A 26,473-nucleotide genomic window follows, 5' to 3' on the forward strand; every position below is an offset into this window, starting at 1 on the left:
AAGAATATGCCATATTTAGGGATACATTTGACAAAAGATGTGCAAGATATACATATACTAAAAACTGCTAGGAGAAATTTAGGAAGACTTAAATGGGGAGCACGCTGTGTTCGTGGATCAGAAGACTTGGAATTGTTAAGATGTCAATTCTCTCCAAGTTGATCTATGGAATCAAAGTCCCAGCAGGCTTTTTTTAAGAAATAAATTTATTTATTTTTGGCTACGTTGGGTCTTCGCTGCTGCACGCGGGCTTTCTGTGGTTGCCGCGAGCAGGGGCTACTCTCCGTTGCGGTGCATGGGCCTCTTATTGCGGTGGCTTCTCTTGTTGCAGAGCACGGGCTCTGGGTGCGTGGGCTTCAGTAGTTGTGGCTCATGGGCCCCGTAGTTGTGGCTCATGGGCTTAGCTGCTCTGCGGCATGTGGGATTCCTGGACCAGGGCTCGAACCCTTGTTCCCTGAGTTGGCAGGCAGATTCTTAACCACTGCACCACCAGGGAAGTCCCCCCTTTTTTTAAAGTTGACATGCTGTTTTTAAATTTTATATGGAAGTGCAACAATGTTTGTATGGAAATGCAAAATTTATATGCAATAGCTTTTGAAAGTTTGAAAAAAAGAACAAAGTTAAAGAGAGTGCAGACATACAATCACAAACACATGGCCGATTTATTTTTGATAAAGATGCCAAGGCAATTCAATGAGGAAAGTATAATCTTTTCAACAACGGTGCTGGAACAATTGGTAGCCATATGTAAAAATTAAACCTCAACCCTCATTTCACACTATAAATAAAAAATTTTCTTAAAATGGATCCTATATCTAAATGTAAGCACTAAGCCTATAAAACTAGAAGAAAACAGCAAAAAATCTTAATGACCTTAGGCTTGGCAGAGATTTATAAATATGATTTAAAAACTATATATAAAAGAAAAAAATTATTCTGTAAAAGAGAAACTGATAAATTGGACTTTATAAAAATTTTAAATGTCTGCTTTTCAAAAGACAATGAGTGGTGATCGTTTGGTAGCACATAGAAATATCAACTCACTATGCTGTGCACCTGGAACTAACATAGTGTTGTAGGTCAATTATACTTCAATAATAAATTTTAAAAAAAGAAAAAGAAAAAAGAAAAGAAATACTGGACCTCACACACACAAACCCCACAAACACACATACACAAATTATTTGGATGATACCCCTCCAAAAAGAAAGACAATGATAAAATAAAATGACAAGTCAGATTGGGAGAAAATATTTCTAAAATGTATTGCCTGATGAAGGACATACATCTAGAATAAAAAAAGCCCAAACTGTTACAACTCAATAATAAGAAAACAAACAACACAACTTTAAAACATGGGCAAAAGATTTGAATTAATGCTTCATTAAAGAATATATACAGTTAGACAGGGAAAAAAAAGAGAATATATACAGTTAGTAAATAAATACATGAAAAGATGCTCTGCATCATTAGTACATGGATGTTTATATCAGCTTTATTAATAATTGCCAATCCTTGGAAGCAACCAAGATGTCCTTCAGTAGGTGAATGGAAAAATAAACTGTGGTATATCTAGACAGTGGAATCTTTTTTTTTAAAGCGTTATTTATTAAAGTTAATTATTTTATTTATTTTTGGCTGTGTCCAGTCTTAGTTGCGGCACATGGAAGGGAGGCATGCGGGATCTTTCATTGAGGCGCGCGGGCTCTTCGTTGTGGCGCGTGGGTTTCTCTCTAGTTGTGTCGTGCGGGTTTTCTCTTCTCTAGTTGTGGCGTGCAGGCTCCAGAGCAAGTGGGCTCTGTAGTTTGCTGCACACGGGCTCTAGTTGAGGCGAGTGAGCTCAGTGGTTGTGGCACGCGGGCTTAATTTCCCTGCAGCATGTGGGATCTTAGTTCCCTGACCAGGGATCAGACCTGTGTCCCCTGCATTGTAAGGCGTATTCTTTACCACTGGACCACCAGGGAAGTCCCTGGAATCTTATTTTGGGCTAAAAAGAAATCAGCTTTCAAGCCATGAAAAGAAATGGAGGAAACAAGTGCATATTGCTAAGTGAAAGAAGCCAATCTGAAAGGGCTACACAGTGTATGATTTCAACTATATGGCATTCTGGAAGAGGCAAAACTATGGAGACAGTAAAAAGATTAGTGGTTTCCAGGGGTTGGGGAAGTAGATGGATGAATAGGCAGAGCACAGAGGATTTGTAGGGCAGTGAAAATATATGATACTATAATTATGGATACATTTGTCTAAACCCATAGAATGTACAACCCCAAGAATGCACCCTAATGTAAACTGTGGCCGTTGGGTGATTATGATGTACTAGGTTTATCAGTTTTAACAAAGGTACCAATTCTGGTGGGAGCTGGCAATAAAGAGGGAGGCTGTGCATGTGTGCGGGCAGGAGGGATGTGGGAACTCTCTGTACCTTCCCCTCAGTTTTGGGGTGAATCTAAAACTACTCTTAAAAAACAGTTTTCAAACATGAAACACCCACACACATGCATACACACACATGCACACACACATCTGACCTAAAGTGTGCCAGAAAAGGAATTAAGAACTTTTTGTCCCCACCAAAAGGCTAATAAAGAAACTCACAGAAAAGAAAGTAAGGTTCAGAACAATAAATACAATATTATTCAATTTACTAAAGTTTATAGTGCAAAATTATATTTATTACAACTGTAAAATAAAGGGAGTGATACTTTGCTGTACACCAGAAAATGAACATAACATTGTAAGTCAACTATACTTCAATTTTAAAAATAAATAAAATTTAAAAAGCAAAAATAAATAAAATAAAAATAAAATAAAGGGAGTAGTAAATGCAAGGTCAGGATTGTGGTTGATTGTCACAGGGAAGGAAGAGGATGAAATCAGAAGAGACCCACACAGTACTTCAAGGATAATGGTAATACTCTATTTCCTCAACTGGGCGAGGGTGCAAAAGCCTGCCTTGCATCATTATTCTTTATACCTTCACATCTTTTATAAATACCTTTTATCTACCCAATTAAAAATAAAGAAAAAATAGGGCTTCCCTGGTGGCGCAGTGGTTGAGAGTCTGCCTGCCGATGCAGGGGACACGGGTTCGTGCCCCGGTCTGGGAAGGTCCCACATGCCGCAGAGCGGCTGGGCCCGTGAGCCATAGCCGCTGAGTCTGCGTGTCCGGAGCCTGTGCTCCGCAACGGGAGAGGCCACAACAGTGAGAGGCCCGCGTACCGCAAAAAAATAAAAATTTTTAAGAAATAAAAGTAAAGAAAAAATAAACATCAGCCCACTTGTGACAAGCCAGGAGCAGTTGGGGATGATATCAAAGGTCTAATTGGTATTGGGATGGGATGAGGACGGGGACTTGCCCCATTGCCCTGTGAAAATTCTGGGATGATCTTGATGGCAGAACTAACTCAAGAAACTGAGGTTGGACTCCATAAGCATGTAACAGACCCAATGTTGCTCTTTTCCAAGTGAATCACATCTGTTCTAAATAGCTCATGGATCAAGCTTCAAGTGAGTAAAATTTTCTAGAAGCTTAGGAGAAATTTCAGTGTAAAGAACATGAGAGTTTCATCCCGTATGTTCAGAGACCTTCTTGCTTTCCATTTTGAGAGTAGGATCCTGTGAGAGTTGATGCAGATGGTACGAAGAGATGAGAGCCTCTATTCAGGTACGACTCAATGGTAGGGACAGTTAAGGAGAAGGGGTGGCATGAGAAGGAAAAGATTTCTGGGGTTAGTTTGCAAGCCCCTTAAAGACCTAATTCTGAGAGTCTATATTTTAGGGAGTGCTAGGGGTGGAGGTCCATCTAAACACATTTCATTTTCTTAATTTTCATTAGGTCTGGCCCAGACCTCTCTTCCTCTTCTGAGGCTGCTTGTTCTTTCACATCACATCACATCACCTGCAAGGCTTACTGCCTCACTGCCTCCCCTCACACCCATATTCAACCCCTACTCTCACCAGATTCCCCGGGGCCACCTGCACAAAAACATTTGTCTCTCAGATAATGGAAAATTTATTCTAAATTCTTATTTTAGATTGAGAAGTATCCGCTCTCTGATGCCTCCGTTGCTAATATGTCTGTTCTGACGTGTGGTTTTTGCACAGTTGAAGGGTCACGCTGGCCCTCCTTCTGCCTTCAGGCAGGACTGCCTTCCCCCATTTATCACGGCTCATTTCATCCCCAAGTAACCATCTGAGGGCCTGGTGGGTGTTATGATGGGGAGGGGAGAGGAGTGTGGTCCCTGTGAAAAAAGGCATGGGCCCTGCCATTGAGGAGACCTCAGTCAAATAGCAAACGTTCGGTGGCAGGGACAATTGTTCTCATAAGGCACCCTGGAACTGAAGAGAGATGCTGTGGCCTCCATATTGCCCCTATTCCTGACCCTGCTCAGGTTTCTCAAGCTATCGGATGCCTTCTGTCTCTAATTTCTTCAGGATCAGTGGTTTGTACTTTGGCCATGTGCCTGAGGCCTGGGCTTACTGCTAAGTCCTCTGGAAATCGACTTTCTTTTTCCCTCTGCTCTTGCCCAGGGGACTCTCTTCTGCCTTGTACTCAGATTTCCACTGAGACTGAATAGCCTTAGTCATACTGTAGAAACAGAGAGTTGAGGTATGAGTCTAGAAAAATTTATGTACAAATTTGTGTGGGCTTTGGATGGTAGGATTATACCAGGGGACTAATCTGATATCTAATTTGGTGCCATTACCAATCTTCCTCCCCGTTCTGTCCTGCTCTAGTCTGGTTACTAGAAACATGTAAGACTTGGAGCAGGACAGGGCAGGACACTTGAATTCTCACCATTGCTCTCCCTGTGACTTTCTGGGTAGCCTTCAAGCAATTTCCTGCCTCCTGTCCCCAGTTATTTCATCAGTGAAATGGATGATTGTTGTACTGACCTTTTCCAGAGTTTGTGAAGGCTGGTGGGATATCAGACAATTGTGTGCTTTGGAAGGTCTCTGAACTCTATGGGGGAATTTTTGAACAATTGAGAGGGCTATCATTTCATCCACAACCCTAAGGGTGCTATTGATGCTGGAACCCACCTGGTTAATCTGAAGGATGAAAGCTGATTGCAAAGTTGAGAATAGGCCCCAGGGACTTCCCTGGTGGTCCAGTGGTTAAGAATCCACCTTCTAATGCAGGGGATGCAGGGTATGTTCCCTGGTGGGGGAACTAAGATCCCCCATGCCTCGGGGCAACTAAGCCCATGCGTCGCAACTACCGAGCCCACGCACTCTGGAGACTGTGCACTACAACTAGAGAGAAGCCCGCGCACCACAACTAAGACCTGACACAGCCAAAAATAAATAAACAAATAAATAAATAAAAGTTTAAAATAGGTCCCATATGAAAGGAGATCAGACAGTTAGATTTACTTCCTCTTTTCTAATTTGAGAGGTATCGTGTGGAAGAAAATCAGTGTGTTAGAAGCTTCAGGGGACCTAAACACAGTCACCATGAAGCTGGGCTGTGTCCTCATGGCTGGGGCCTTCTACTTTTCTCCTGCTATGCTCTGGGCAGCCCAGATGCTACTGGGTAAGTAAAATCTTGGAATGTGTGGAAATGGAGATATTCCTGACTTTGGGGAAAAGACCCAAAGGAAAGAAGCATGGACTAACTTCAGCCCTCCAAAGAAGCTGTGTTCAGGTGGGATAAGAAGGATAGTATAAGAAAGTTTGGTGTGCAGGACTGAATGGCTCTTTCTGAATACAAAAATCTTCAAACTTTTTCCATCCTAAAAGTCCCCTTGACTATGATGTCTTCTTTAGCTACCATCTCAGTTCTTTTCTTCCTTTTCTCAGATAAATTTCTTGAAAGAGTAGTCTGAACTTGCTTTCTCCACTTCCCTACTTTTCACTCACTCCTCAATGCTTGCAGTCTGGCTTCCACTGGAAACTTCCACTGGTCAGAGTGCTATGACCTTTATACTGACACTGCACTTTTTTTTTTTTTTTTTTTTTTTTGCGGTACGCGGGCCTCTCACTGTTGTGGCCTCTCCCATTGTGGAGCACAGGCTCCGGACGCTCAGGCTCACGGGCCCAGCCGCTCCGCGGCATGTGGGATCTTCCTGGGCCGGGGCACGAACCTGTGTCCCCTGCATCGGCAGGCGGACTCTCAACCACTGTGCCACCAGGGAAGCCCAACACTGCACATTTTTAAAATCTTATCCTGCTGGACTTCTCTGTATTGGGCACTGTTGATCAGTTATTCTTCCTCGGCAATCTCTACTCCCCTGGCTTCTCCCTGTACTCCATGTATCTCGCTTGGTCCCTTTGGTGGCTTCTCTTTCTCTTTTTTTAAAAAAAATTTTATTTTATTTATTTATTTTAATTAATTAATTTAATTTATTATTTTTTTGGCTGCATTGGGTCTTCGTTGTTGTGCATGGGCTTTCTCTAGTGGCGAGAGAGGGCTACTCCTCATTCTGGCGCACGGGCTTCTCATTGCGGTGGTTTCTCTTGTTGTGAAGTGTGGGCTCTAGGTGCACGGGCTTCAGTAGTTGTGGCATGCAGGCTCAGTAGTTGTGGCGCACAGGCTTCATTGCTCCGCGGCATGTGGGATCTTCCTGGACCAGGGCTTGAACCCATATCCCCTGAATTGCCAGGCGGATTATTAACTGCTGAGCCACCAGGGAAGTCCCTCTTTCTCTTAAAGACTGGTGTTTTCTACAGTTGCATCCTTGCTCCCTACTTTTTAATTTACAGTCTCCTTAGTGAGCTATTTATCTGTATAATTTTTACCATTACAGCTCTATAATTAAGAGGTCTAAGTCATATCTCCAACCTTAATCATGCTTTTGAGTTTCACATTCAAATATCAAGCTTTGCACAAGACATAACTACCTGTATGTTTCAAGGTATCTCAGCACAATATGACCAGAGCTCTGTCCTCTTGGTCCCTCCCTCTCCTAATTTCATCTTTTTTTTTTTTTTTGGCTGTGCCACACTGCTTGCGGGTTTGTGGAATCTCAGTTCCCTGACCAGGGATTGAACTCCGGGCCATGGCAGTGAAAGCCCAGAATCCTAACCACTAGGCCACAAGGGAATTCTCCTAATTTCATCTTTCACTATTTCTGATCTCAGTTAATGGTATCCACCCTGATATCCTGGTCAAAAACTTGGGAGACAACCTAGATTCCTCCTTCTCCTTCATCCTCTACACATGATCAATTATCAAGTGTGGCAATGTTTACCTTCTAAGTTGGTCTTAGAGCCCGTCTCTTCCCTGAAACATAACTAACGGTATCCTAGGACAAGCCCTCATCATTTCTGTCTTGGGCTAGACCAACAACTTCCTAACTAATCTTCATATCTCAGCCTTGTGTCCTTGAAATACATTCTGCACTCTGCAGCCAGAGTGATTTCTAAAATTCAAGTCTGCTAGCCTAAGATACTTATCATGGCATTAAGGGTCCACCATAACTTGGCATCTTTTAAAACTTTTCAGCTTCTTCTCTCACCCTTTGAGCCTTGCAATTTATTCTCTAATAAATCCCAACTTGCTTATATTCACACACCAGACTCTTACCTATGTCCAAAGTTTTGTTCATACTGCTACCTCTGCCTGAAATGAGCTCTCCCCATTGCTCCCTAGTCCTCTCTCACTTACAAACTCTTGGCATCCCTGAAGACTCAGCTTAGGTGGCATCTTTACCAGGAAATCTTCCTTGAGCCCTCCTCTCTGCTTTGACGGCTGCCTGTGATAACTCTTTCATGTTACTTTCTTCCTTGTGCTGAAACAATCTCTTCACATACCTGTGCATCCACTGAACTGAGAGTTATTTGTAGGCAGGGACAATGCCTTTTTGTTTGTTTTTTAACTTTCTCTTATTTATCTTTGAATTCTCAGCACCTGCTTTATCCCTGCACAATAGTTGTTTTATTGAACTCATAGAGACAGGACTGGGTGACTATATTAAGATACAGCAGTGGTATTGTTGTGAGAACTCTAGACATGGAATCAGATGCTCTGTTTTCAAGTCCCTCTTCTTTTATTTACCAGCTCTATGCCACTTTGAAAAAGTCACTTTTCATATTTCTGAATTTAGTTTTCCTATCCATAAAATGAGAATAATAACAACTACCACATAGTTTATTGGGTGAAAGTGCCTGATAGCCCAACAGTATTTTATTTTAGAAAAAGACAGGAGGCTGAGTCTAGTTGAGTGACAGTGGAGGAACTGAAAATGGGTAGCGGAGTGGTGAAGGGAGCTGAGAGAGGATCTAAAGAAAGCACTTGGTACTGATTTAATGAGAATTAGGAAGTAGAGAGGGGCCTTGCTAAGGGAGGTTACAAAGTCAAAGAAGAGTCCTGGGCTTTTGGAAGTGGAAGGGAACAAAAGCAAGTAGGATAGGAAAGGGCAGAGTGAAGAACTGAGTACATGTTAATGACCGTGGAGCCAGAAGAGGAGGAGAGGCATTATGAGGGACAAGAAGCAGTTGTGGAGATGGGAGAAATTTACCTTGCCTTGGTCAACCATGGAACTAAGAGATAGGTTGAAGAGACATGTGGTAAGAAATCTGTAACTCCATTCAACCCCAAGCAAAGAAAGAATTGTCCCATAGTTACCAGTAGACAGTAGAGGTTCAGGTGTAGAGAGAAAGACACAGGATGGACTCTACCATTGCCAGGGAAAATTCAAGGGACAGAGGACATTAAGTTAGAGATGGCTGAAAAAGGAAGACCTGAAAGGGGGAGCAAGGAAGAAGATACTAAAAGCTAGTTTGTAGGTAACATATTCAAGGATGAAGAACCAAGCGAACTTGGGGAAATGAAAATTTGGAAGAAAGTCCCCAAGGACGGTCTGAAGACTAAAGCAGATCATGTCTGAAAAATGAAGTAAAAAGACCGCTGATTTTGGACTCAGACATACCTGAGTTTCCTGCTCTGCTCCCTACTCACTTTTTAAATTTGGGGTAAACGAATTGACTTTTCTAAACCTGTTTCATTTAAGATTTATAAAATGGGAGTGAAGTCACATACCTCGAAATCTTGCAAGATTTGTGTGATAATGTGTGAACATGGCTGGCAGTGTCTGGTATGTGGTAAACACCCAACAAATGTTAGAATCTGATCATCTCCCTTTCCCTCCTGTCCTGTGTCTGCCTGCTCTGGGGTCCTCGTTGTCTTTGGCCTCTGGCTTCCTGCACTGCAGCTGGATGTCATGCTGGTGAGTTCACCATTCTCTTCCCCGCACCCCTTCTTCAAACCACAGTCCGTTCACTGACAGCACCTGGAAGCCAGCGAATCAAGTCAGCTGTATCCCTCCGAGAGATCCATATGGGTCTCTTGGAAAAAATGTTTTGATGTCTTCTTATTCCACTCTAAAAATTATAATTCCCTGAGGAGAGGGAGGAACTCTTGTGGAAAGCAATTTCCTGTCCTCTTTCTCCAGTCACAGCATCATTTTCTGGTTCTTCTCGGACCATGCCCTCCACAGCTGCCAGTTTTGAGGCGCTCCAGTGCGAAGGACCTGTCAGCACCCAGGAGGGCAGCTGCCACACTGAGGATGACTTGACGGACCCAAGGGAAGTCGACTTCCAGGTCAAGGGCTACACTTTCAGTGAACCCTTCCATCTGATTGTGTCCTATGGTGAGGTCCCAGGAAGGATTGACCAGTGCAGGCCAGGTCTTTCTCCCATTTCCCAAAGTTCTCCTTTCAGCCCCACAGCCCACTCAGGAAGGTGCCCCCTGAAATTGGCCAGGGGATGAGATATCATCTACCCCATCTTCAGCCCAAGAAGCCAGGGTGCCCTCTGTGCTAGGCCCTAGAGAAGTTGTTCCATACTCCCAACCAGTGGTGAAAGTTACCTGGCCCCTCAGAGAAAGATTAGAGTGGTCTGTTGTGGGCAGCACTGAGGGAGCTCCCAAGGAAGGCAGTGGGTCACACTCAGCTCTTGCTTTGGACCGCAGACTGGCTGATCCTCCAAAGTCCAGCCTGGCCTATATTTGAGGGAGACCCTCTGGTTCTGCGCTGCCAGGCCTGGCAAGACTGGCCACTGACCCAGGTCACCTTTTACCAAGATGGCTCAGCCCTGGGTCCCCCTGGACCTAACAAGGAATTCTCCATTGCCGTGGCGCAAAAGGCAGACAGCGGGCACTACCACTGCAGTGCTATCTTCAGGAGCCCTGGTCCTGGGAGCCCAGAAACGGCATCTCCTGTGGCTATCACAGTTCAAGGTAAGAGCTAGAGGCAGTGTCATTGTGGCAGAGGCAGGTGGGGAGAGACAGAGGGACCAGAAATGTCTTTCACTGGAGATGGTAAGGTCACTGAAGGGTTAAGGAGTAGGTTGCTGACAAATGTCCAAGTTGGGCTTCAAAAGGGACAGCATCTTAGCATTGCCTTTTCAAGTCATTTAGCCCAACTCCAAGTTCAGCATGTTTCCTGCTGCTTTGTCCTACAGTTCTATGCTTCCCAATGTTCACTGACTAGGCATCTGGATTACGGTCAGATTTGCCCATCTCTAGATCTTTTCTAGTCCTGTCTATTGAAGAGAGATAGGACTTGAAAGTTTCAAATGGAACTTTTCTAAGAGAACTCCTTCCTGATAGAAATAGGGGAAGGAAAGTGTGACTGGGAGTCTTTGCCTGTCATGGGTCCACCTGAATGTAGGATGGCTGAGCTCTTCTTCCTCACCTATCTCTCCCCCAGAACTGTTTCGAGCCCCAGTTCTCAGAGCCACACCTTCAGCTGAACCCCAAGAGGGAAGCCCGGTAACCCTGAGCTGTCAGACAAAGCTGCCCCTGCAGAGGTCAGCTGCCCACCTCCTCTTCTCCTTCTACAAGGACAGCAGGACAGTGCGTAGCAGGGGCCCTTCCTCAGAATTCCAGATCCCCGCTGCTTCAGAGGCACACTCTGGGTCCTACTGGTGTGAAGCAACCACTGAGGACAACCAAGTTTGGAAACAGAGCCCCAAGCTGGAGATCAGAGTGCAGGGTGAGTTAGTGTGTATATGTCTGGTGTGTGTGAAAAGGCAGGGGTAGGGGGGCAATAGGACTCTTGGGTTTTTGAGCTAAGGTTCAGCGTAAGCAGGTTAAGAAAGGACACATGGGAGGCAGGAACCATAAGCCAGAGTCCCTAGTGATGGAAGAAAGCACAAATAGGAAACTTCTCCCTCAGACTGTGGTATATACCACATCAAACGAAGACCTGAGCCAACTCCACAGCTGCTTCCCCGTTTACACTCCCTACATGACCTCTGGGCATTTGTAGGAATATAGTATCTACTGTGAGGACGAAGTAGTCTGGAGTTCCTATTCAATTCTGGGAGTCCCCATTAAGAAGGCTGCATTTGACCTGAAATATACCCAGAGGAGGTGTCCAGGGTAGTGAGGGCGCTTGAGTCATGTCAGAAGGAAAATAATGGGAGGAATGGGAGATGCTCATTCTGAAGAGGAGGTGACTCGAGGAGCCAGCAGAGGTGTCCTCAAAACACTGAAGGCTGGCACGAGGGTAAGGAATTACACTAATGGCATATACAATAAGAGGTTGACCTAGGGCCAGTTACCACATGCATGTTGTAAGGAATTAGACTGAAAGGGGAAGAACTGGCTAATATCCATAGTCCTCTAATGATGAGGCTTCATTGTGCAAGATTTTCAAGCAGAAGTAACTATGCTTCACATTCAAATTTGGACGAGAGTCCTCAAGATTTTGTTGCCATTGGGCCCCACAGCTATTTGCAGAGAATAAGAAAGACTGACCAGGAATATGAGGGTAGGGCCAGAGTCAGACTTCACTCTTGTCTGTGTCTCCTATCCCATAATCCAGGTCCCTCCAGCTCTGCTGCACCCCCCACCTTGAATCCTGTTCCTCAGAAATCAGCTGCTCCAGAAACTACTTCTACGGAGCGCCCTGGGCCTCTGCCTCCCCTGCCCACCCCTTCTTCTAAGAATCTGGGCTCCTCTTCTCCTCTGCACTTCCCAGATCCCCATCTGCATCACCAGATGCGTGTTCTCCTCAAACAAATGCAGGATATGAGGGTCATCCTTGGTCACCTGGTCATGGAGCTGAGGGACTTGTCTGGCCACCTGAAGCTTCAGGCCACAAAGGGTCCTGCCAAATATTAGTCAATAATTCACCTGCCATGTTGCTCAACTACCCCCAATAAATCCAACTCTTTCTAGTTGTCCTCTTTCTGTTCCATACTTAAGCATAAGTAGTTTTACAAGTTGCCCAGTGTTTCGCTAGACTAACAGGGATAGGTGAGTATAAATAAACGTGTACAAAGTGGTAATTAGAGTTTAGCTATAATTGTATATTCTCCCTGAACATGACACCATATTCCTGTTCTATCTAGACCAGGAGTTGCCTTCTGTTGCCCAGACCAGAATCTGGTGATTGAAAGAGAAGCAATGAGATGATAGATTTAATGCAGCAATCTCAAACAAGGGCAATCCCTCCCCATCCTAGGGGACATTTGGCAAATGTCTGGAGAAATTTTTGATCGTTACATTGCGGGGAGGGTGTGCTACTGGTGTCTAGTGAGTAGAAGCTGGGGATGCTGCTAAACATCCTATAATACACAGAACAGCCTTCCACAACAAAGGATTATCTGGTCCAAAATGTCAATAGTGCTGAGGTTGGGAAACCCCAGCCTAACGGAGGTGTTGGACTCTGGGATGGACCTTTGCTTCTTCTACTTATTCTCTCGTCCTAGCCTTATTCAGCAAATATTAATTACGTGCTGGTATTTTGTTGGCCTCTGCTACATACCCAAGTTGATGCTATGTTAAGTATACCCATAAGACAGTGTCTCCATCTATAGAAAGTTTACAATTTGGGATGGAGGGGCAGTAATACTCCTACCCATTAAACAATTAAAGCAGGGTATATAAAAATTTCCCATAGGATCCTAGTGGACTCAGAAACATGTGATCGAGTAGAACAATGCCAGAGCAGCAATTATTTGTTTTAATCCATCTCTGAAATATTTTTCTTTAAAGATATACATAAATCTATTTTGGTACCATAGTAATACTTTATTTTCTATGCTTGGACTGCTATTGCCTATTCTCAGCCAATGAGAGCTAGCCTGCCAGATTCTACAGGAACCTTTGGTCAGTGAGTTAGCACACCATTTCATGACCTCAGCTAAAGAGCTTTCTACCACGTTTCTCCTAAATCACGTGGTATGAGGTTATCCAGGGTACTTTTTCTTTGTGCCATTTATTCTGTGTGTAGTTTGGACCCACAGTGATTTACAAAATATGTACCTGTGATCGGTCCAGACATGCCACAAAGAAATAAAGGAATAGAATCATGCTGGATGTTAAAATTTGAGTTTTATGGTGGTTCCTAGCTCCCTCTAAAATGCCAGTTTTATGGTGGCTCCTAACACCTTCAAGTGGAAAGACGAGAAAGAAACCGGAAATTGGTAAAAGTCCACAAATATCACTGCAGCGTGAGAGGATCGATTAACAACTGTATGAATGGAAGTTGCAAGAAATGATGACCAGAGATATGTCATTTGGTGGATGACCAAAGTGGAAGCTTAACTGCCAATGGACTATGTTGGATCTCCAAAGATACTATGTTATAACCATTCTACATAGAATTGATTTCAGCTAATGGTACCATGTTCATGAATGCATCCTGCAAGCTCATGCTAAATAAGGAAGTCATGTCCAGACAATAAAAGCTCACCGAGATCAAGAAAGGAAGAAGTGGGTGCAGCTGGCTAAGTGTCTCACTTCTGTACTCGTCATCCATGTGTCTGTGTGGACCTCTATCGTCACACTGCATTTTAATTTTTTACTATCTTATTTCTGTTCACTAGAGGGTGAACACTTTGAGAGCTCCTTGAGCTCTCTGATCTACATTGACTCATTGGTGTCTAGTTTAATGAGGCATATTTAAACTCTCTGTAAATGTTGTTTCATTGAATTGAATTGGGTCAGCATAATAAGGGAAGGCATCCTGAAGAAGATGGGAATTAAACTGAACCTTAAAGGATGAGTGGTATGTCTGGCATCAGCAAAATCTCCAGATTCTCCCCAGGGAGCCCAGATTAGGTCAGGAGCTTGGAAGCCTCAGGGAGAGAATCTGTTACCATCAGGGATGAGGAAGGCAAGAACATAACTGAAAGAATGAAGAGGGAGAGACAGAGAGGCAGAGAGAGAGAGCTTTCATCTGTCTCTACCTGTCCTGGGGAAGCTGGAGAGGGGGTGGGAAAGAGGAATTGTTATACTAGATTGGGTTTATGGCCTGTGCGGTTTAGGATTCTGTAACCCACAGAGGTCCTAATGCAGCTACACTGGATGTTATCTCTGAAATAAACATTAGATACAAAGCACATCTGTTGTCTTGTAAAGGCGAATACTTGCATACCCTATAACCCAGAATTCCATGCCTGGATATATATGCCGAGTACATGTACACCAGAAGACAAGTACAATAATGTTCATAATAGCACTATTTGTAAAATCAAAACTTTGGAGTCAATTCAGTCGTCCAATGAAAAAATGGATAAGTTGTGCTAGCTTCACAGAACAGAATACTATACAACAGTAGAATAAATGAACCATAGCTACAATGCAGCAACATAAAAGAATATCAGGAATATTAACATTCAGTGAAAAAAGCAAGTCCCAGAAGATACCATATGGTGTGATGCCCTTTATACAAAGGAATATATGGCTTAACCATTCACTCATACATATGATAAACCTTTTTAAAAAGGCACAAAAATGGAAACACCAAGGTCAGGATAGTAGTTACCTCTGAGGGGCTAATGGGAGAAACCTTTGGGGAGGAGCACACAGGTAGATATAATTATTAATTTTTTTTAATTTTAAAAATGTATTTTATTTATTTATTTTTGGCTGCATTGGGTTTTTGTTGCTGCGCGTGGGCTTCTTAAGTTGCGGCGAGCAGGAGGCTACTCTCCATTGCAGTGCACGGGCTTCTCTTGTTGTGGAGCATGGGCTTTAGGCGTGTGGACTGCAGTAGTTGTGGTATGTGGGCTCTAGAGCGCAGGCTCAGAGCGTAGTTGTGGCGCACGGGCTTAGTTGCTCTGTGGTATGTGAGATCTTCCCGGACCAGTGCTCGAACCCGTGTTCCCTGCATTGTCAGGCAGATTCTTAACCACTGCCCCACCAGGGAAGCCCTAAATTATTAATTTTTAAAATCTTCTCAGAGTAGGAATTTAGGCCTCCTTAAATATATATATGTATATTTCTCTAACTCATCTTCAAATTCCTTTTTGTTTTCTGCCATTGTCTTTTCTTAGCAGTAATAAGAAGCCAAGTTTATTACCTACAGTATGAAGTAGTTCTTTCCTTTACTGACCCCCAAGTAACCCTAACTTACTAAAGATTGCCCCCAGTATACCCTTACTATTTTTGGATTTGGTGAACATTTTTTTGTTAACCTTAAAGACATGATTGTAGATGTTTCACACATTTTCCCAGCCAGACAAGACAGCTAATTTTTGTCAGTACAGAAGCACCTTCATTTAGTTTGACATTTATGTGCAAAGTACTGTGCAAGGTTCTAGAAGAAAAAAAGAAGACAAATTTAACATGATCTCCACTTTCCAAGGAGAGTTCAATGGAAGCTTATGAAGAAAACCCCGCCTCATAGATTTGTAGTTGCATTTTTTTTTTTTTTTTGCGGTACGCGGGCCTCTCACTGCTGTGGCCTCTCCCGTTGCGGAGCACGGGAGTCCATGACCCACGGGCCCAGCCGCTCCGCGGCATGTGGGATCCTCCTGGACTGGGGCACGAACCCGTGTCCCCTGCATCGGCAGGCGGACTGTCAACCACTGCGCCACCAGGGAAGCCCTGTAGTTGCATTTTAAGAGCCTTTTCATATAATTGTAGATATTCTTCTTTGGTGCTTCCTGAAAACTCGACAAGGGGTAGTTTCTTAAACAGAAGTTGCATTATGGAATCTGAAACCATAGCAACAAGTGTTTCTTACTCTGTTACATTAAAATTCATTGGTCCTTCTTGTACTTTAAACAGATCTTTCACCCATGCATTGGTCGGTTGAAAATATTTGTTCACAAAGTTATACAGATCTTTCAGACGTTGATACCATCTCACTATATACAATATTTTAAAAATCGAATGTAATATCACCACCAATATCTTCAGAAAAGTCTTTACTTACTGGGAAGCTGTCAAGATCATGATCATGAATACAAATGTTCCCAAAATTCTAATTTTCATTTGAAAGCTTGAGTTTCATCATTGGCAATAATTACTGTCAGATGTTTTCCTTGAAGTGACAGACTCACTTTGTTCACTCTTGAGAAAATGTCTGAGAAATACCCAAGTCTGAATGACCACAGTTTTTTAGTCATTCTTTCAATTAAAAATGGTATTCCGAGAAAAAGAGTAGCTTGTTCTGGTTCAGCTCAGAACTCAATTGTGTAACAGCTTTCAATGAAGACAGCCTTTGTACTTCAGTACAGAAGTGCATACTTCCTATTTCATCACACAGAATATTAAAAATATGTATATTTTGAGCTCAAAATTTAATAAAATTAATTTTTTAAATTATTTCATCAAGGTTTTGTTTTGATTTCTTACTGTGAGTGCATAACATAACGGTGAAACATACAGTTTGGTGCCACTGCCTTAAATTGTGCTTTGGAGTTAGCAGTTTTATCCCCTGTTGCTTTATGCCATCAATGCAAGTGTCAACCTAGGGAAAAGGCAAATAACCTCTTAGTATTATTATAAACATAGTTTTGACTTTGCAGGCCCCTTAAAGGGTCATTAGAACCCCCAGGTATCTACAGACCAAAGTGAGAATTATTGAACTAGATCATTCTTAAAGCCCAGCCTGACACTACTCTCAGAGATCCCAATATTTATGCATTTCTGAAGAGAAGAACCCATTTACTTTTCTATTCCTAAGTCAGTTCTCTAGGTATAATAAAATAATTTTGACCTCAACTTCAGGTCAATCATTTTAATGCTTTTAATTGGATGCTTTTTAAAAGTCTAAGTTGGTTATATTACATGTTTCTTTATTCCTTTGTACATCTATGAGAAGAAGCGACAGCTTCTGCACAGCAATGGAAATAATCAACAGAGTAAAATGGGAGAAAATATTTGCAAACCCTGTATCTGATAAGGGGTTAACATCCAAAATATATAAGAAACTCAAACAACTTAATAGCAAAAAAAACAATAACTGGATTAAAAAATGGGCAAAGAATCTGAATAGACATTTCTCAAAAAATGACATACAGGTTGCCAATGGGTATATATTATAAAAAGGTGCTCTATGTCACTAATCATCAGGGAAATGCAAATTAAAACCACAATAGGATATCACCCCACGCCTGTCAAAATGGCTGTTATCAAAAATACAAAAGATAGCAAGTGTTGGCAAGGCTGTGGAGAAAACGGAACACTAGTGCACTGTTGGTGGGAATGCAAATTGGTGCAGCCACTATGGAAAACAGTATGGAGATTACTCAAAAAATTAAAAATAGGACTGCCTAATGAACAGTAATCGCACTTCTGGATGTATATCTAAAGGATGTGAAGTCAGTATCTCAAAGAGACATCTGCATTCCCATGTTCATTGCAGCATTATTTACAACAGCCAAGATGTGAACACAACCTAAATGTCAACAAATGAATGGATAAAGAAAATGTGATATATGTGTATATATACTATATTATATACACTATATATTGTATGTATTATATATATATATTATACACACAATGGAATATTATTCAGCCATTAAAAAAAAGAAAATCCTGCCATTCACAACAATATGGATGAACTTGGAAGACATTATGCCAAGTGAAATAAGCCAGACACAGAAAGACAAATATTGCATGATCTCTTTTATGTGTGGGATCTGAAATAGCCAAACTTGTAGAAGCAAAGAGTAGAATGGTGGTTGTCAGGGGCGGGGGGAGAGAGAGAGAGAGAAAGTTGAGTATGAGGAATTGGCTCACGAGATTATGGAGGCTGAGAAGTTCCATGATCTGCCGTCTGCAAACTGGAGACCTAGGAGGGGATAATTTAGTCTGAATCCAAAGGCCTGAGAACCAGGGGAGTCAATGATGTAAATCCCAGTTCAAGGGCCAGAGAAGATGAGGTGAGATGTCTCAGCTCAATCATCGAGGAAGGAAAAAAAAAAAAAGAGGCAAATTCCTCTAAACCCTGGCTTTTGTTCTAAAAGAGAAAATAATATCTAAAACACAATACCATTTATGTAAATTAATAATACAAAATAGTTCTCAAGTGAAAGTATGTGCATGTATAAAGGATTGTAAACATTATATAGTGGGTGCTCATGTGGGGGAGAGAATGGTTATAAAGGTAAAAAATCATAATAAAACAAGAGAGGAGACTTGAAAAGACTAGTGATGACAGTCTGCCGTGAGCATGAGAGACAGAGCAGATTTTAGAGTGAGACAGATTTCTATTCAAATTCCAGTTCTATCACCACAGTTTCCACACATGTAAAATGGAGATAATAATAATCCTTCCTTAAAGGGCTCTCATGGGGATTAAATAAAGTAACATCTGTGAAGCACTTGGCGTGGTGCAGGTGACATGCTCACGGCTGCAGCACTCACCAAAAGTAAGCTGGTGTCATCATCGATAGCAACAGCAGCAATATTCCATTATCATCACTGAAAACGTCTTGTTCCTCAGAATTCTTATCAGATGACAGCATATCTTGTCCAGAAATTATGTCGTGATAGGCTTCAAACAATTGCTCAGGTAACAAATGATAACTGTCAAATTTCTCTGCATAGTAAAGGCATGAAGAATTAGAAATTCTGCAGGGAAAAGTCCTGAAGGGAGAAAAAGACCAAATTTGGGAAAAATTCAGAAGAAAGCCTAGAATAAAGAAGTGTGGGTGGGACATTCTTCAAGCCAAAATTTGAGCACTGTGTGATATGAACCCAATGGGTGATTCTAGAGATTTGCAGGGAAGATCGGACACCTCACGAATTTTGAGTGCAATCAAGTTTCTTATGGAGGGACTTCCCTGGTGGTCCAGTGCTTAAGACTCTGTGCTCCCAATGCTGAGGGCCCGGGTTGATCCCTGGTCAGGGAACTAGATCCCACATGCTGCAACTAAAAAGATCCTGCAAACTGCAACTCAAAAAAAAAAAAAAAAAAGATCCTGCATGCTGCAACTAAGACCCGGAGCAGCCAAATAAATATTAAAAAAAAAAAAACCAACTCAACTGCCTAAATACATGAATCACCTCCAATGACTTTAAAAAAAAAAAAAAGTTTCTTATGGAATCAGGTGAAGAGGCTGAGATCTGTCTTCTGAGTGATAAGAAGCCAAAACAGTGTCGGCTTGTGTAGACTAAGGGACAGCTGATGGGTACGTTACATTCATATCATAGAGGTGGTGACCTGGTGCAGAGGTCAGACCTTGGGGGCAGGTTGTGAATGATGTGGGAAGGCCCACACAGGCCCCGGATGAGGCATCAGGCAGGAGGTGGGGAAGCTGGGGGCACTGCCTAGCCTGGGCCCTCCCAAAGCAAGCAGGTTATAATCTGTTCCTGGTATCTAGTTCTCTCCCTCCCCCACTCCTGAGCACCTTATCAATTACCTCCCTACTGTTCAGACCCATATGACTCTATCTCTCTTTTATCAACACATGCTCTCAAAACAGGATCCGAAGTGACCAGCTTAATTTAAAGGACCAATCACATTTCCCTAAGGGCCACCTGCATTTCAACAAGGACTAGCACGTTAAGAGAAACTATGAGGGAATTCTCTGATGGAAGCTTTGGGCATCAGCAAGGAAGAGGGGAAGGGACTGTCTTTAAGAGAGTTGACAGGGCCTGATAATCGATGTCCTTCCTGCCAGAGCTCCAAAGGAAGGAGATGCCCCAGTATTAAACAGCCATGGGTGAGGACAGAAGACGGTCCAAGGAGACATACTATCAGGTTGGAAAATTCATTAAGTATTTACAGGAGAATTCCAGTTCCCCATTGCTCAGGGTATGATCACATGGCTTGGAAAGCACAAGCAGTAGAGTTGGGAGGACGGTTCTGAGAAGCTTCTAAGGGGTTGATGCAGTGACTTCTCTAACACAGGTAAGGACTATTAGAACTGGGGCATGGTTGGGGACAGATGAAAGGAAGGAAGGCACAAGTGAGTGGAGATGCTATAGGGTGAGAGCATTGGGATGGGTAGGAAGGAAGTGTTTTCTAACTTCTGAAGGTTTAAGGTTTCAGGAAGGGAGAAAGGGGAAACATTTCTATTCTTGACTGTGACACTGTAAGACAGTGACAGAGAAGGTGGTTGGTGAGTCATGCTTTTCTATTCACCCATGGGAGGATGTGAAGCCTAGGTGCACGCAATCCAGTGTCAACCTCACTAGGCCTCACACCAATGTCTGTCACCAGGAAGTGAGCAGAATAAACATCCTGGGTGGATCTCAAGGACATGAAGATGTCTTTCTCAATTGAGGCTTATGGAGCCTGCTGGAGGATGGGGAGGAGGTGGAATGGGAGTGGGATGTTTTTGGCAGCCTGAAGGTGGCAGGGTCACGTGCCAGAATCTGGGGTTCTGTGTGGCTTTCGTGGGCTGAAAAGGGCACAGACTCTGCTCAGCAGGCCTTCTCTACAGGAGCTGGGGCTGGCCTAAGATGTGAGGTGGCTTCAGGGGGTGTAGGTGGGACAATGTTTGGTGCTTGGGACACCTGAGAGTTGACACGTATCCAGCCTGTCTCCTGCTCTCTCCAGTCCACCGTCTTCAGGAATTAGAAATGGGTGGGAGAAGCAGCAGTGTCTCCGAGTACTCAGTGGTCAGCACTGGCCATCTTCTCTCTCTCTCTTCCCCCATCCCATGCCAGTGCATCCCCATTGGTCTGCAGCTGCTGCTGGCAGATCCATCATGTGGGAACTGACAGCCCTCCTGCTCCTGGGTGAGTCCTCAATGAGGTAACAGCGGCATAAGGACTTTGGGTGTGGGGAAGAGTGGGGGCCAGAGTATTTGTGTGTGTGTGTGTGTGTGTGTGTGTTGCGGGAATATTCAATCCTCGATTCGTTATCTATCTTCGGAGAGGAAAAGAGGAAGGGGCTTTCTGAGAGCTGAGAGAAATAAAGGCAGAAGAAAAACAGGTCTTGAGACTTGTTGAATCCTTCCTATGGTCAAGAGAGTCCCTTTCTTTTCTCTCATCTCCAACATTCTCCTTCTTCTTGCTTCTTTATTTCTTGTTTTGCAGTTCCAAGCAGTGGGCAAGCTGGTGAGTCTTACACATCCCTCATCCAGATTTTCTACAACTTCCACCCCAACCATCCTAAGTGACCTGCTTGGGTACTCCCCACTTCTTAGCTGTTCTGGGGTAGTGACTCTTCTCATGGCTCCTCAATCCCAGTGACTCAGTTTGCCTGTAGGCACTGGCACTTAGAAATGGTCCTGACCAGGAGGCTAGTTTGTAGCCCAATGTGGTCTCTCCTCTCACAGGGATGGGTCCTGGAAGCTAGCGTTTTCTGAGATTTCCCCACATCAGACCTCATCTTTGGGCACCTCACCTTGATTCTCTTTTTCACATTGTCCCCTCCCATACCCCACCCTCCCAGCTACTCTGGAGAAGCCCATATTGTCTCTACACCCACCCTGGACCACAATCTTCAAGGGGGAAAGGGTAACCTTGCGGTGTGATGGGTACCACCCTCTGCTCCTGGAGCTCCGACCCATCAGCACTCTCTGGTATTTGGGCCACCTACTCCTGCCCTCTCACAAGAAGAGCATCGAGGTGCAGACACCAGGGGTGTATCGATGCCAGACACGGGGAGCACCTGTCAGTGACCCCATCCACCTCTCTGTATCCAATGGTGAGTGTTTGAGCATGGGGGAGGGGTAGCACACATGTCCTCTGGTAGTGATGGCCCTCCTGTGGGGGAGGACACTGGGCCACTCCCATTGGGGCAGTAAGGAGGGGGTTATATTGAGTCTATGGGGGCAGGCAGGGACCTGCTTGGCACTATGTGAGAGATGCAGTAAGCCTTGTGTGGCCCCAAAGGTCCCCTTACCATCCTGCCACAATGGACACTAAATAAACATTTCTGTTCATTTAGTAGCTCAGAAGAGAAGAGGCTCCAAGGACCTGGTATACTGAACAGAGAACTTCTGAGGAGGGGGGTTGGGTAGGGAGAGAAAGGGCAAAGCAAAGCAGGAAAAGTGAGGGTCCCTGGGCAGGCTGCGTGCAGCTGGGGGAATTACTCCTGCTTGAACTGTGCGATGCTTCTCTGTGCCTCCCATCACTAAAATACGGCCAATGATAGCATCTATTTCTTTGGTTGTTGTGAAGATTAAAAATGAATTGATAGGTTTTCAAAGAAAAAAGCAGATGAAGAAAGCACTTCAGCAAAATTTTATTATAGACACGTACACATGCGTACATAAGAGTCAATTAAGAAACTAATTCCCTGGGGGATAAAGGATTTCCAAACAGGATAAGAGAAATAACAGTAATTTGTTCATTAGGGCACAGGATTGGCTACCTTGGAGGGAATATTATGTCATTTTAGCCTGGTAGGCTATATTTTGTATTCAGAATTTAAAGATCATCACTCAGTGTTCAGATTAGCACTTATACTTCATATCCATACTCTGTGGTTTCTTGTTTGGAAATTGATAGCGAGTACAGATAAGATATTGAATATGATAGACGGTAGTCACTGCTTGCAGAACTGCGAGTAGCACAGAGATTGTGGCTATCACTTGCGGAATTCTTTCTCGATGGAAAACACCTAAAGTGGCATCTAGCAGACACTAGGGCTATGTTAAGTGTTGGCTATGATGATGATGGTGATCAGGTACATAAGGGTGCTGGGGGAGGTGCCTAAGTCTGGGGGTGGGGTCAGGTAAGTTTTCTCAAGGAGACAGGATCTAAGCCCAGGTCTGCAGGATAAGCAGGCCTCAACTACAGCAGGTGAAGGGGTCTTCTTGGCAGGTACAAAGCCTCTGGGCTCAGAGCAGGGCCAGTTCTCCCAGCAGTCCAGTATGCATGGACTTAGTCTGCATTAGGAATGGAAGGTGGAGAGAGAAAAGGAGACATGGGGCAGGGGAGAATCCTGAGATGGTGCTGAAAAGGTAGGCGGGGGCCAGGTCAGGAAGGCCCTGATACCATCCTAAGGAGTTTAAACTGGATTCTGACGGGCATGACTCTTTGAGGCTGGAACCAAGTCTCAGGCATCTTTGTCTTCTTAGTACCTAATAAAAGGCTGGTCTTCCCCTTTCCTTTCCACTCACCTTCTGATGCTTCTTGTTCTGAGGCTCCTGGGGTGCCCAGTAAGGGGGGAGGGAGTTGGTGAGGAGAAAGGGGGAGGACGGCGGAGCAGGGAGGCGGAGAAGTATGGGAGACCCAGGCTGGACTTTCTCTTGGAGTCTGTCTGTGCTGACTGTCGTAGACTGGCTGATCCTGCAAGTGCCCTATGCTGCGGTGTTCGAGGGCGAGCCGCTGGTCATGCGCTGCCGCGGTTGGTACGACAAGGTCGTCTACAAACTTCACTACTACCACGACGGCCAACCCGTGCGCTACTTCCACTCCAGCGCCAACTACACGGTGCCCCAAGCGCGCGCCAGCGATAGCGGGCGCTACCAGTGCTCCGGCACCATGCGCATCCCGGTGGAGAGCGCGCCCATGTTCTCCGCCAAGGTGGCCGTGACCGTGCAAGGTGGGGGAGACTTGGGGCCGCGGAGGGAGGCAAACGAGCCCTGGGAAATTCTGGGACAGAAACCAGGCGGGGAAAGGAAGGGCGGAGGTTACAGTAGCTGGCACATGGTGGATTTCTCTGCGGGTCCAAGTACACGTTCTCCTCTCCTCCTCCTCAGTGAAGTCGCCCTTAATCTGTAGCCTGCGTGGGGGCAGGTGTCCCTTCTCCCCGGTACACATCCAGCTTCTTACTCCGGGTTGAGACCCCCATATTGGGGGCAGCTCTCTCCGCAGCCCCAGCCAGAAAGACAGCGGCAGTAGGTGGGATCACTGTGGGGCTGGGGCGAGGGAACTGCTCCTGAGCGTCTTGCGAAGCAGGCGCAGCGACCCCCTTCTAGGCTGGAGAAACCGAGCTGGGTGTCAGTCGGGAGGTGACACGAAGCGTCATACCTGGTCCCGCCTCCTTTCAAGCTCTCCCCTCCCTCGTGGACTCGTTCCCCACATTTCAAAAGACTTTCCTCCCTCCACGTGTACACACAGCCTCCTCCCTGGTCGGCTACGGGCCCTTGTGGGAAACCGGGAGAGGGGTCGTGGGACCGTGGACCAGCGGGACCTGGTTCCCTGGGACCCTTGCGCCGGCCTAAAGTGCATCCTTAGCCACTGGGCCTCCTCTCCGCAGAGCTGTTCCAGGCGCCGGTGCTGAGGGTGATGGGCCGGGTGGAGGCTCGCGGCGCGGCCCTCGGCGGAGTGGTCTTGCGGTGCGAGACGCTCCTGCACCCTCAGAAGCGCGACACGCCGCTGCAGTTCGCCTTCTACAAGTACAGTCGCGCCGTGCGCCGCTTCGACTGGGGCGCCGAGTACACCGTCCCCGAGCCCGAGGTCGAGGAGCTGGAATCGCACTGGTGCGAGGTTGCTACCGCCAGCCGCAGCGTCCGGAAACGCAGCCCTTGGCTGCAGCTTCCGGGGCGGGGTGAGTGACTGTCCTTCGGGAAGCCCACCCGGGCGGGTAGCCCTGCGTCCGCCCCTCTGGAATGCCTGTCTCGCCGGGCCCCCTCTTCTCCCCGCGCTTCCATCTCCATCCCCCATCTCCGCCCGCCTCCCCCTTCCTTCCCTCCTCTCCACCTCTGTTCCCACCCTCCTCACTCCCCTTACTCTCCTCCCCGGCCCGGCGCTTCTCTCCCACCCCCACCACCCCCATCCCTTGCCCCCTCCTTACCCCGCAGTCCTTGCGAGAAGGATTTCAGCCGTGCGGTTCTCTGTGTGTTGCGTTCACAGGTTCTCCCCTGGACGTGGCGTCCACCACCGTCCCGGTCCCACAGGCTGCGGCTTTGGCGCCCGGTAACAAGCCGCTTTCCTTCAGAAAGCCCCCGCTGTCCATATCGGTCCCGTCGATCACCTCCGTCCCTAACACCACCTCAGCCGGGCTGCTGTTCCCCGCGGGCGGAGCCCCCACTGCTGGGCCACCGGCCTGCGCTCCGCTGACCCCCTTGGAACAAACCACTGGAGCCCTAAAACCCGACATGGACCTTCTGCTCCGAGAAATGCAGCTGCTCAAAGGCCTTCTCAGCCGGGTGGTCCTGGAATTAAAGGAGCCACAGGCCTTCCCAGAGCACAGGGACACACTCGAGACCCCCGCTTCCCACTTTGCTGTGAGTCAGGGAACCCCTGAGACCACTGCTGTGGAGAGCTGAGGGAGGGGGCGGCTATTGACCCCTCTCCAGACGTATCCATCCCTGGTCTCTCCTGCTTCCCATTACGTGGAGACCCTACAAAGCCATCTCTGCATCCCTCTGTCTTACTGTGGCTTATAAAGTGTGGTGGCTGCCATGTCAGTCTAACACAGCACATCCTTGTAACCACAAGACCTCCCCTCTGATGGCTTCCTTCCCCTCACAGATTTCAGTAAGGAAGGATAAACCTGTTATTTACTACTTTGAGGTATATATTTGGAAGTTGAATTTAGTCATCCTTAGCTTTTCATATAAATCCACCCAACATGTATTTCAGCACAGGCAATTTTTTGGTACTTAAGGTTATTTGGTACTAAGCTCTTTGGAACATTTAAGGGTCAAGTTGTAATTATTCATCATGACTTTAAAAGACTTTTAAAAGACTTTCAGTTCTGTTTCTGATGAGTGTATACCCTCAAAGTCCTGGGCTAGTTTTAGAGAGGGAAAGGGACTTGTGTGGGCCTCCATTCCAGGTTATAAGGGTCAGCATGCTGTTAGACTCACCCAGATGCACCTCCTGCACCAATATAGCTAGATAGGCTGATGGGCTCTGGTGGCAGCAAGCAGGCCATGCTCACTTTAGCCTAACTAAACAAGTGGTACTGTTAGCATCAAGAAATCTCTTTGAAGAAAGATTAAGACAAATTCTCAAAACTGCTGAATTCTAGTTTTTAGTAGGTTCTTACTTCCCGAAGAGCTATTCCAACACTAACATACAATTCAATTTTTATAAGTCCCTCATCTGCCTACTAAAACTGTTGGTTTTCTGCAAGTCTGGTGTGAATTATTCCCAGGAGGTTTATTTCTCATTGGGTCCTTACCCTTCATCAGTTAACGTTTACTGCTAAGGCTTAGAACTGATAACAACTCTACCCTCCCATCCTTCTACTTGATACATATTCAGCCACAATGCAATTTCCCGTTTCTTTTTGAACAATTAACCAGAATAACATCAACATACTTCATCCTTTTCTTCTTAGTATTATCTTCACCATGTTATAACTGCAAAGTCACTGAAATTATAAAAATGAGAGAGGCAGGTGGGTACACACATAAATTACAGTGCAATGTGATAAGTGCTCTATGAAACACTGGGAATTCAGAGGAGGAAACTGAATCTTGAAGG

At 45.1% G+C, this 26,473-nt stretch overlaps 2 protein-coding genes across 7 annotated transcripts; both read left to right on the plus strand.

Annotated features, from left to right (window-relative positions):
* The first annotated feature begins 5,412 nt into the window (after window positions 1–5,412).
* FCRLA (Fc receptor like A) lies at window positions 5,413–14,409 on the plus strand. 3 transcript variants are annotated; one of them, XM_032624157.1, is made up of 6 exons: window positions 5,413–5,539; window positions 9,159–9,173; window positions 9,399–9,596; window positions 9,917–10,183; window positions 10,656–10,940; window positions 11,775–14,409. In XM_032624157.1, exons 1-6 carry the CDS (start codon window positions 5,461–5,463, stop codon window positions 12,071–12,073), a joined length of 1,143 nt encoding a protein of 380 aa, XP_032480048.1. In that variant the 5' UTR covers window positions 5,413–5,460; the 3' UTR covers window positions 12,074–14,409. The 3 variants fall into 3 exon arrangements, with proteins under 3 accessions (XP_032480048.1, XP_032479961.1, XP_032479881.1); XM_032624070.1 differs by having other exon boundaries at window positions 5,417–5,539; window positions 9,444–9,596; XM_032623990.1 differs by lacking the exon at window positions 9,159–9,173 and having other exon boundaries at window positions 5,420–5,539.
* A 6,441-nt stretch (window positions 14,410–20,850) lies between these two features.
* On the plus strand, window positions 20,851–26,070 carry FCRLB (Fc receptor like B). Of its 4 annotated transcripts, none has more exons than XM_032641316.1 (6): window positions 20,851–20,881; window positions 21,182–21,202; window positions 21,540–21,794; window positions 23,373–23,639; window positions 24,442–24,587; window positions 24,893–26,070. In XM_032641316.1, the coding sequence occupies exons 1-6, from the start codon at window positions 20,851–20,853 to the stop codon at window positions 25,097–25,099; spliced, it is 927 nt and encodes a 308-aa protein (XP_032497207.1). In that variant the 3' UTR covers window positions 25,100–26,070. The 4 variants fall into 4 exon arrangements, with proteins under 4 accessions (XP_032497207.1, XP_032497223.1, XP_032497217.1 ...); XM_032641332.1 differs by having other exon boundaries at window positions 24,401–24,587; window positions 24,893–25,098; XM_032641326.1 differs by lacking the exon at window positions 21,182–21,202.
* Window positions 26,071–26,473: the final 403 nt, after the last annotated feature.

This window comes from Phocoena sinus, chromosome 1 (assembly GCF_008692025.1).
Source record: "Phocoena sinus isolate mPhoSin1 chromosome 1, mPhoSin1.pri, whole genome shotgun sequence".
Classification (NCBI taxonomy): domain Eukaryota; kingdom Metazoa; phylum Chordata; class Mammalia; order Artiodactyla; family Phocoenidae; genus Phocoena; species Phocoena sinus.

Coding starts and splice junctions, on each gene's coding strand:
- FCRLA (XM_032624157.1), top strand. CDS start 5,461: ATGAAGCTGGGCTGTGTCCTCATGGCTGGGGCCTTCTACTTTTCTCCT. Junction 9,597..9,916: donor CCATCTGATTGTGTCCTATG/GTGAGGTCCCAG, acceptor TTTGGACCGCAG/ACTGGCTGATCCTCCAAAGT. Junction 10,941..11,774: donor GCTGGAGATCAGAGTGCAGG/GTGAGTTAGTGT, acceptor CCCATAATCCAG/GTCCCTCCAGCTCTGCTGCA.
- FCRLB (XM_032641316.1), top strand. CDS start 20,851: ATGTGGGAACTGACAGCCCTCCTGCTCCTGG. Junction 23,640..24,441: donor GGTGGCCGTGACCGTGCAAG/GTGGGGGAGACT, acceptor CTACAAGTACAG/TCGCGCCGTGCGCCGCTTCG. Junction 24,588..24,892: donor GCTGCAGCTTCCGGGGCGGG/GTGAGTGACTGT, acceptor TTGCGTTCACAG/GTTCTCCCCTGGACGTGGCG.